The sequence below is a fragment of the Bison bison genome, unplaced genomic scaffold (assembly GCF_000754665.1).
Source record: "Bison bison bison isolate TAMUID 2011002044 unplaced genomic scaffold, Bison_UMD1.0 scf7180017864371, whole genome shotgun sequence".
In the NCBI taxonomy this organism is placed as follows: Eukaryota; Metazoa; Chordata; class Mammalia; order Artiodactyla; family Bovidae; genus Bison; species Bison bison.
The window spans coordinates 11,749,706-11,760,600 of NW_011494943.1; the positions used below are offsets into that span (position 1 = coordinate 11,749,706).

The following is a 10,895-nucleotide window of genomic DNA, read 5'->3' on the forward strand; positions in this document are numbered from 1 at the left end:
CAGGTTTCCCCATCTATTTCCCATGAAGTGATGGGACCAGATGCCATGATCTTCGTTTTCTGAATGTTGAGCTTTAAGCCAACTTTTTCACTCTCCACTTTCACTTTTATCAAGAGGCTTTTGAGTTCCTCTTCACTTTCTGCCATAAGGGTGGTGTCATCTGCATATCTGAGGTTATTGATATTTCTCCCAGCAATCTTGATTCCAGCTTGTGTTTCTTCCAGCCCAGCGTTTCTCATGATGTACTCTGCATACAAGTTAAATAAGCAGGGTGACAATATACAGCCTTGACGTACTCCTTTTCCTATTTGGAGCCAGCCTGTCGTCCCGCTGGCAGGACCTCCTCTTCGGCGTCCTGCATGTTTCCCTACCTGCATTGTGCGTCCTTCCCAGTGCACAGGTGGACCTGGCACACCCAGCTCAGCGCTACCCGGTAGCTACGCTACGCCCCCCTTCTGTGATCCCTTCACCAGGAAAGCCCCCTCTCTTCCACGAAGCTTCTGGTCTCACCAACATTTTCCCCTTCAAAATAACAAATAGCACATTGCTCATTTTTGTCCCATTTTTATAAATCAAATACTCTTTATACTTCAAAAAATTCTAATTTATATCAATAAAAATCATATTTTGGGGTGTACAGCTGAGTTTTGATGACGCAGAGAGCTGTTTAGGTTTCCCTGGTGGCTCAGATGGTAAAGAATCCCCCTGCAATGCAGGAGACCTGGGTTCAATCCCAGGGAAGATCCCTGGAGGAGGAAATGGCAACTTGTATTCTTGCCTGGAGAATCCCCATGGACAGAGGAGCCTGGTCTACAGTCCATGGGGTCGCTGAGTTGGAATTGACTGAGCAACTAAGCACACACACACAGAGAGCTGTTTTACCACCACAAACAAGGCACAGAACATTCTCTCCCCTCCCCAAACCACGGGCTGCCTTTTGGTAGCCAAATCCTCCCCACCCCTTGTCCCAGTCACCTCCAACCTGTCGTCTGTCAGTCTGTCACTATGGTTTTGCCTTTTCCAGAGTCTTGGAAATGCAGTCCTGTGGTGTGTACCATTTTGAGTCTGGTTTCCTTCACTTAGTTACATGAGCCTTCCCTGTTCCTCTTTTCTTCATTGCTAACTAGTATTCCACGGTGTGGATGAACCATCCTTTATTACACAGCAACCCAAGGACTTAAGGGTTGTTTCTGGTTTCGGGCAATTATGAATGGAACTGTTGTAAACATTCACTTTTAAACATTTGTATGAACTTAAGTTTTCATGTCACCTGGGTAAATACTTAGGAGGGACTGCTGAATTGTATGGTAGGTAGGTAGGTGTTTAACTTTCTAAGATACTGCCGAACTTTTCCCGAAGGCAATGCATCTTTTTATTAATGCTGCATTCTCACCAGCAGCCTGTGAATTCCATTTGATCCCCCTTGGCCTCACACTTGGTATTACTGGATTTTTAAATTATTTTTAATACAAATATTAATGGGTGTCAGGACTTCCCTGGTGGTCCAATGGTTAAGAATCCTCTTTGCAATGAAGGGGACACAGGTTTGATCCCTAGTCAAGGAAGATCCCACAGGCCTTGGAGCCAACTAAATCCACACACTGCATCAAAAGATCTTGACACAATGAAGAGACCGAATGCTGCAACTAAAATATTCTTAAAAAATACTAAAATAGGTGTGTAGTGGTATTCCGCATGGTCTTCAACGGCATTTCCCTAACAATGTTGAGAAACTATCTGTGTGCTTCTCTGTCCGATATCCATATACCTCCTTTGGCAAAGTGTCCGTCCACATCTTTCACCCACTTTGTACACTGGGGGTTGTTTTATCATTGAGTTTGGAGTGTTCCTTATATGTTCTTGATATAAATCCTTCCCAAGAGTTGTGATTTGCAAACATCTTCTCCAGTCTGTGGCTTGTCTTTTTGTTCTCATGTCATTCAAAGTAAAGTTCTTCAACTTTGATGATGCCTAGTTTTTTCTATTATAGTTTGTGCTTTTTCTCTCTCATAGAAGCCTAATCCAAGGACAGAACGTTTTCTGCTAGGTTTTCTTCTGGAAGTTTAACTTCTAGATAGGGTTATGGCTCACTTTAAATACTGTGTAAGATATGAGAAGGGGCCAAGGTTCATTATTTTCTTCCAGTTGTTTCAATACTATGTGTTGGAAGTCTATCCTTTCTCCACTGAATTACCTTGACACCTGTGGAAAACCACCTGCCGATAGCCGTGTGGCTCTGTTTCTGAATTGTCTATACTGGCCCACTGATCTATATCTAAACTTCCACGCACCCCAGTGCTGACTACTGCTTCTGGACAGCGTTTTCAAAGTCGGTGCTGTGAGCCCTCTATGTGCTTTTTTCAAAACCTCCTTAGCTATTCTAATTGCTTTGACTTTGGTTGTAGCTTTTAGGATCAGTTTGTTTCTATTTACCAAAAAAAAAATAAAATAAAATAAAATCAAGATGGGAATTATGTTAAATCTGTAGATCAATTTGGGAAAAATTGACATCTTAACAGTAAAATCTTCCAATCTATAGTGTATCTCTCCATTTATGTAGGTCTTCATTGATTTCTTTCATCAGTCTTTTGTGTTTTTCAGCATACAGATCATATATATATACACACACACACACACACACACACACACTTAGATTTATAGCTAATCATTTCAGTTTTTGGATGCTATCATAAAGTCTATTTTTGGCCACACTGGGTCTTCGCTGCTACGTGCGGGCTCTCTCTAGTTGTGGCGGGCAGTGGGTAGTCTTCCTTGCGTTCTCATGGTGGTGGCTCCGCTTGTTGTGGAGTGCAGGCTCTAGATGCATGGGCTTTAGTGGCTGTGGCATGCGGGCCCTAGAGCATGGCTCAGTAGTTGTGGCACAGGGGCTTAGTTGCTCCATGGCATGTAGAATCCTCCCCTACCAGGGATGTCCCAATAGCAGATTTTAAAATGTTAATGTCCAATCATGTATCACTCGTATATGAAAATACAATTCAGCTTTACTCAACAGCCTGTGTTCTTGCCAAACTATTAGGCATAGGATTTTTTTTGTGGAATCTATGATTCTCAACATAAATAATCATGCTTTCTGTGGTTAACAGTTTTATTTCTTCCTTTCCTTTGTATTTGTCTTTTCCCTCATTGTTTCATTGAAGCGGCTGGTGCTTCCAGGACAATGCTAAACAAAAGTGGTGAGCGTGGACATTCCCGTCTTCTTCCCAATCCTGGAGGGAAATCATTCAGCCTTTTGACATTAAGTATGGTGTTGCAAAGAGTTGGACACGACTGAACCAACTGTGTACACACACAAGCACCCAGTCCATCCCCTTTACTGGGTGAGAGAAATTCTTATATTTCTAGTTTGTTTTTTTTTTTAAATCATGAATGTTGAAATTTATCTCTTGCTTTTTTCTGTGTAAAATGATAATGTGATTTGTTCTTCTTTAGTGTGTTAATATAGTGAATTGCAGTGATTTTCAGATGTTGGACCAGCTTTCCATCCCCAGGAAAAACTCCACTTATTGTGATGTATTATTACTTTTTGTATACTGCTGGATCTGTTTTGCTAATAGTCTGTTGAGGACTTTTTTTTAATCTATGTTCATGAAAGAGATTGGTCTGTAGTTCTCCAAATCAAGTGCAGATGGAACATTCACCAGGATAGACTATATCCTGGGCCACTAAACAAACTTACGCAAAAGCCTGAAATCTTTATAATGAAAGTCTTATATGTTCTCTTACAATATAAAAATTAAAGTATTAATAAAAAACACATTTTAAAATAGTCCATCAGGACTTCCCTGGTGGTCCGGGGGTTAAGACTCCGCATTTCCACTACAGGGGGCTTGGGTTTGATCCCTAGTCCAGGAGGTTTCACATTCTGCCTGGTGCTGTGCCCCCCAAAGAAGTCAGACAAAACCCAGGTCTTATGAGAATTTAGAAAATATTTTGAACTGAATAAGTACTAAAATGTTATCAAAGTTCATGGGATGTAGCTCAAAGTGTTAGAGGAAAATGTACAGCATTAAAAATGTTTCCATTAGGACTTCCCTGGTGGTACAGTGGATAAGAATCTGCCTGCCAATGCCGGGGACATGGGTGTGATCCCTGATCTGGGAAGATTCCACATGCCATGCAGCAACTAAGCCCATGAACCACAACTACTAGCCTGCACTCTAGTGCCCCCAAACCGCCACTCCTGCGCCCACAAGCTGCAGCCACCGACACCAGTGTGCCGAGAGCCTGTGCTCCACCATAGAAGAGGCCACCCCAATGAGAGGCCCGTGAACTGCGATGGAGAGCAGCTCCCACTCTCCGCCACTAGAGAAGGCCTGCATGCAGCAAGAAGACCTGCTGCAACCAAAAATAAAATACAAAATTTTAAATGCTTTATTAAAAAAGAAAAAAGGTCTTAAATCAATAATCTAAGCTTTCACCTTTAAAAAGCTAGAAAAAGAAAAAAATCCAAAGCAGGAAGAATGAAACAGTAAAGAGCAGAAGTCAATAAAATAGGAAACATAAAATCAGTAAGAAATATAAAACCAAAAAGTTAGTTCTTTGAAAAGGTCAATAATATCAAAACTTCTAATCAGGCTAACCAAGAAAGGGAAAAAAAAAAAACATTAATATCAGAAATGAAAGGTGGGACACTACAGAAATTGGAAGAACAAAGAAAGTAGGCTGAAAAAACTATAGCCATATTCACAACAGACCAATTCCTTGAAAGACACAAATTACTGAAACTCACGAGGAAAGAGATAACCCAAATAGTCCTTAAATCTACTTAAGAAATTGAATTTTGTAGTTAGAAACTTTGCAATTAAGAAAATTACAGGACAAGATAGTTCCGGTGGGGAGTCCTTCCAAACATTTAAGGAAGAATTGATACCTGTCCCTGCTTTCAGAAGGCTCTACCTGTGCCCCTTAGGGGCTCACCCCTGTGCCATTTTCTCTCCTCTCTCACTCACACACGCAGATAGAAAATGAAAAGGCGATCAGTGCAGCTTCCGGTGAACAGCAGGGTTTATGTGGGAAGCGTGACCCCAGGCCATCCCCAGTTCTCCCCAGAGCGACCACAGCCCTAGCTCTGAAGTGGCTGTGCAGTCTGCAGGCAGAGGTCACGGCAGGGGGAGCTGACACGGGCCACACAGGGACCTGATGCTGCCCTAACCCTACCTAGACCCCAATCCTGATGGACGAGAAGGCGGGAGGCTGCTTAGGACTCCCCCCTCCCCCAGAGAGAGGGATCTGAGCTCAAAAACAAACACCCAAGCAGTGGTTCCAAATCGACCTTGTTTCTGAGGGCCAGGAAGGCAGGGGTTTCCCCAGAGGACCCCGAGGTCAGTGCTTGCAAGGCTCCGTGCCTGCCTGCCTGCTGCTACAGGAATTCAAGTCCAAATGGCCAGTCTCTGGCCAAGGAGACAGCAGGGTGGGGGCAGAGGAATGACTGAGGTGGCCCTGGGATCCTCCTCACAGGATTGTCACCTGGAAACAGCAGAAGCTTGGCTGGAAGCTGGGCCTGGGCTCAGCCTGCAGATGGGTCCTCTCCGTCTTCCCCTGGTGCCCTTCTCTGTGTGCCCATAAGGACCCTGGGGACTCAGGCCAGTTTCAAGGGGTGTGTGGTCTCCAAGCTCAGTCACCAGGTCTCCTCTCCCGTGAGCTCCCCTCCAGTGCCCTCTGGGCAGGCCACATCATGCCGTCTGCCCCACTGCCCTCCCTTCGTCCTTCTGGCAGATGGGAGAAGCATCCCGCCAAAGCAGATGGCCATGAGGCGGGAGATCCGGCACCCCAGGGCCCGCAGGCTGCCAGGCTTAGCTCATGCTCAGCTCCTCTTTCTGGGCCTGCCTTGCCCACCCTGCAAGTCCTGCAGGGTGCTCAGGGGCGCTGCTCCTGGGCCATCAAACCTAGGGGGCAGGCTGTAAGTGGGGGGTCCGCCTCCCAGCAGAAAAACAGGGAACCCACCTTAGGGGTAAAGTTGGGGAGCAGCTCCCACGGGCACCTCATTACCACAGTGGTGGTCTGGCTCTGACTGGTGCATGGACTTCTAAAATATCACCTGGGTTTTACTGGTGGCCATTCTCAACTCTGGGTGGGCCGTCCACTCTAAGCTTGCCTGGCTGGGTGGCTGCCCACACCCAAGGCCTCAGTGGGTGAGGGGAAGAGGCCAGGGGAGGGCGAGGCCGATCACAGAAAGGGGCATTGGGGGCTGTGGGCATAGGGGACAGCACAAAGTCACAGGGTCCTGGGAGTCACGGGCCAGGGAGCACACAGACTGCATGTGGCCCAGGCAGACAAGATCATGAGTTTAAGAATGTGAAAGCTGACGGCTCAGAGCCGGAAGGCTCTTTTGCTGCCAGCCTCTGTGACAATGTCCAGGGAGCCTGGTGGGCTGGGAGGGGCTCCTCTGCAGCAGTCCCGGCCCCCACCAGGCGGGGACAGGCCACCAGTTCCATGCCAGCAAATAAGGAGCTGCAGCTGTGCCTGAGGCCCAGGCCGATCTCTGGCCCTCCCTTTGGGGTGTCCATGCAGAGTGGGCCCTGCTCAGATGCAGCCCCCTGGTCTGTGGAACCTGCCAGCCCAGTCTCAGCCTCCCTGGCAGCCCCAGGGACTGGAAGGGGGCAGCTGTCTGGGGACGTTGGGGGCACAGGGCTGGGCTGCAGCCCTGATGGGGGTGCGCTGCCCTTGGGAAAAAACAGAGCTGAACTCAGAGGCTGCAGGAAGGCCGGGCCCCCGGTGAAAGGCAGGGTGTCGGTCAACAGGTCTGATGGGCCCACATGGGTGGCTGCAGGGCCAGGCTCGGCTGGGGACCTCCGGGCAGGGGGCCACTGTCGGCAGGAGGCTTCAAAGTGTCTCAGAATCTGAACGAGGGAAGAGGGGAACTGGTGAGGGCTCTTACGCTCCTCCAGGAATCACAGAGGACACGGTGCTCCCGGGTCCCCTCCTCAATGTCGCTGGCCAGAGCACAGGGCAGGACCACTGGCCGCTCACAACAATTCTGTCATCCCCGGGCAGCAGCGCTGCTGCTCTCCACCAGCTGTCATACAAACAGATGCTTTCCCCCACATCAAGCTGCTGTGGCCTGCCAGAGTGGAAGAGCGCCCCCTCCCGGTCAAGTGCCACATAAGCGCCTGACACGCAGGGGAACAGATGTGGCTGAAGCACCAACTCCCACCCAGGTGTCATCCCTGATAGCTGGCCTCCTGGGTCCTTCTCAGATTTTAGAAACTCCGTGATGTGCCCCCGGCGTGTTTTGTGTGTGGCAGGTTCACAAGCGCTTTGACGAAGGGCGCTTTAGAGACAGGTGACTAAGGATCTCAATTTTCAGCTGCCATACAGAAAACTGGAAGCTGAGGGAGGCCAACAGAGGGCCCCTAGAGAAGACTGCAGGTGGTCTCCCCACATTCATCAGTGGGAAGAGGACTCAGACAACTATTCCTGCTTTCCCAGAGTGGGGCATATGGGAACAGAGCTTAGACCCACGACACAGAGTACAGGCAGAGAGCCATCCAAGCAGTTAAGGAGGGCTTCCCGCAGGAGGACGGCTTCCTGGAGGAGACAGCCTCAACGGAGAAGGCACTGCCCAAAAGGCAGATCTGCTGGCAAGGTCGGGGAAACCCGGGGAAGGTTGGGGAAACCTGGGGGTCCTGTGTATGGGAAGAGGCCAGGCCACCACCTGCAGTTCTAAGGGCATGACTTGTGCCAGCCGCGGGAGCGGGAGGGCGTGTGTCTAGGGAAGGCAGCGGGGGCGGGGGAGGGCGTGGGACTGCTGGGGTGTCCTGCACCCCCTCCTCTGGGCCTTGGAGGCTGCCCACCTTGGTGGCCTTGTTGGTCACGGGTCCGGGGCTGCCCGCACTGAGCTCCTGCAGCCGAGGCCGGGTGAGGAGCAGGACTCGCTCCTGGGAGAGCAGGTCGGTGCACCCGAGGGAGGCGATGGCACCCAGGGCTCTCTGCAGGGTGGGTGGGCTTGATGTCAGCTGGTTCCCCCTCCAAGGGAGGTCTGTGTGGCCGGCTCCCTCCCTCCCTCCTCTCAGCCCTCAGCAGACAATCGACCAGACAATCGACTGGGTGTCCTGTGCTCACTCTCCCCACTCCCCGTGCCCCGGCACACCCCAGCCCCGCCCACTCCCCTCCTCACCATCTGAACACGCTCACTGGTGGCAGCCAGGTGGCGGATGAGCAGCTCCAGCACAGCCTCACAGTTGAGGAGGCCACACCTGCAGGAAGGGGGTACCACGCAACAGGGCTGGGGCCGTGGGGCGAGGGGTGTGTGTGCAGAGCCAGGGCGAGGGATGGGGGTGGGGTGCGGGGCTGAGGGGGCCTGGAACGGGTCGGGGCTCACTCTTTGACGAAGTGCTGCACCTCCTCTCGGCTCAGGAAGGTGTGCTGCCCCTGGGTCACAGTCCGGACCAGGCTCAGCTCCTGCTGGCAGTCACTCAGGGTCACAGCCTCCACCCTGCCGGGTGCACAGGGGTTGGGACAAAGGGTGGGCTCCCTCACGCCAGGAGGGGTGAGCCCCCTCCAGGTCACCTCTCGCCCATCAGGGCAGGCAGGGAGGGGCACCCTGGGGTGTTGGATCACCTTTCTGCCAGGTCACTAGGTGCCCGGCTGGCCCCTGAGGGGCTGTCGCTGCCCGACCGACTACCCGAGTCCGAGGCCTTGCCCAGATCATCGTTCTCCTGGGAAGAATCCTGAGAGCTGGGACTGCTGTCCAGCTCATCCCAGCCGCCTCCGGCCTGCCCAGGCTGGTGTCTCGCTGCTGGAAGAAACACGGACTGAAGGTAAAACCCTTGGGGGCCTCAGATTGTCCCCATGTCTGTCTCCCCAGGAGCCCTGGATGGGGAGACCAGGGAAGAGCCTATGGGCTGGGTCCTTGGATGTGGACACATAGCTGCCTGGGTTCCAGCTCCGGGAAACACCACCCGAGAGGAAATGGGGCAGAACAGGGCATGCCCTCACTCAGGGCTAGGGTGGGGGGTCCACATGGGACACGCCTGCCCAGAAAGCAGAGGAAGCAGCGTCAGGCACCAGACGCCAGGGCAGTGGGGACAGTATCCAGCACAGCAGCTCTCAAGTCCCGCCGAGCGCTGACATACTTGTTTCGAACCAGGCAAATGGGACGGCGCTTCTGGGAGAGGCAGAGGTAGAGGCGGAGGGCGCGGGCAGCTGTCGCTCCCTCCTGTATCACAGCGCACCGCTAGAACACACACGGCATGGAGCCTGGCCCCTGCGGAGGGCTTCCCTGTTGCCCCTGGGCCCTGACGGGCTGCAAAGCTGCTCGAAGGCGCCAGGTGAACACACGAGAGCTGGGGATGGCTCCTGTCCCAGCTCTAAGCTTCCATATCTGAGCAGCTGGGATCCTGGGCAGACCCGACCTCTCATGGGGCCGTAATACCTGAGCTCCCACCCAGAGCAGACTGACAGAGAACACTGGACGTGGGGGGTTGAGGCAGGGTTGCCCTATGCGCACCGCCGCAGAGGCCGCAGGGAGTCGAGTCTCGTGGGCAGCTGGCTCTGCGAGCTTGTCACGTGCTGGCTCTGGGAGGTGTCGCAGGACCGGCAGGGTGGGGCTCCTGCCCCCTGCCCCCACCGAGCGCACTGCTTTCTTCCTCCTCCCTCGTCTGCTCCTGCCCAGCCCGAGCAGGTGACCGGAAGCCCAGGGCTCCGGGGAGGGGGAAGCCAGCACCCCAAGGGAGGAGTCCAGCTCGATACCTCGGGCTCCTGGGCTGGCCACAGGGAGAGAGCTCCCGGAGGCGTGGGTGCCGAGGCTGGTTGAAGGTGTCACGGCCGGCTGGTAGGTGTCACCCCGCAGAAGGGACCTCTGGCAGCTGGGGCTCTCAGGCCCAGGGCGCACGGCGCTGGCCACCACCTCTGCGGCTTTCTGGATGGTGGACAGGAAGGCTTCGCCCGCAGAGCCTGCAGCAGAGAGAGGGGAGACGGCACAGCCCCTTCAGTCCCACCCTGTGTTCCCAGGATGAGGTGCCCATGGCTGCTCCTCACCCAGGACCCAAGAGGCTGGGACACAAGATGCAGTCACAGAGCAGAGGCCCTATGGAGGAAGAGGGCCCTCCCAGAAGCTTCTGCGGTGAATTTACTTCAATGCATCTGGGCCCCGTGGATCTTGGATGAGCGGCAGCTCACAGCAAAGCTGTACCACTTGCCCTCCTGGGTCCCCACCTCAGAGTAGGGGCCACCTAAGGTGGTTGTCCTGAGACCACAATATCCCTGGCCACATCCAGTGCTGGGGGCTTTCCCACAGAGTGCCCCATGGAGAGTGAACTGGCGGTCACCCCCAGGTTAGGAACAGGTGGGCTCTAAGGCTGACCCACTTTAGGAATCACAAGTGCTGGGGAACTAGGAGCCATGGCTGGAGTGCTCAGCATATCAGCTGGACCCGGCCCAGAGCCCACAAGAGGCTCGCGTGGCCCTGGGGAACTTCATGCTCTCCCGGCAAGCAGGGCTGGCACCGCGCCAGCTCCAAGTCACCTCTGTCACAGACAGGACCACTGCTCTCTGCGCTCTGCTCTCTAAAGGAGCCGAGGGCTGATGGCCCAAGTGCGGGGCTGACCGTCAGCCTGGCTTCTCACCAGCCAGGTAAGGAGAGCAGACTGCACCTCCCCAGCGCCCCCGGGGTCGGACAGAAGTCAGTGGGGGGCACACAGGCCCCACCCACCCCCTCACCCTCAGCCGGGGCCCCAGTCCCGCAGCACTCACCTGTGTGAGCCCGTTCCTTGCTGTAGCCGAAGCCCTGCAGGGCGCTTTGGGGCCTGGACTGGGAGCCCATGCCTGCGGGGAGGCCCACATCAGCAGCAGCGGGGACCTGACCCTCAACCCCGGACATTTGCGGGAGGAGAGGCTTCGGGCCCGCCCAGAGTCACCCGGTGACAGGGCTGGGT

The 10,895-nt window shown here is 53.4% G+C and overlaps 1 protein-coding gene across 3 annotated transcripts in view; it reads right to left on the reverse strand.

The window, feature by feature from the left end:
* Positions 1 to 5,007: 5,007 nt before the first annotated feature.
* Positions 5,008 to 10,895, reverse strand: part of ENTHD2 (ENTH domain containing 2) — an 11,213-nt gene continuing 5,325 nt past the window's right edge. For 2 of the 3 annotated variants that reach the window (XM_010856308.1, XM_010856310.1), the window contains 7 exons: positions 10,714 to 10,785; positions 9,712 to 9,915; positions 8,581 to 8,758; positions 8,342 to 8,455; positions 8,138 to 8,216; positions 7,815 to 7,949; positions 5,008 to 6,860 (listed from right to left, as the gene is read on the reverse strand). In XM_010856308.1, the coding sequence (XP_010854610.1) occupies positions 6,300 to 6,860; positions 7,815 to 7,949; positions 8,138 to 8,216; positions 8,342 to 8,455; positions 8,581 to 8,758; positions 9,712 to 9,915; positions 10,714 to 10,785 (1,343 nt within the window). In that variant the 3' untranslated portion in view covers positions 5,008 to 6,299. The remainder of the gene's footprint in view (positions 6,861 to 7,814; positions 7,950 to 8,137; positions 8,217 to 8,341; positions 8,456 to 8,580; positions 8,759 to 9,711; positions 9,916 to 10,713; positions 10,786 to 10,895) is intronic. The other variant, XM_010856309.1, reaches the window with a different exon arrangement.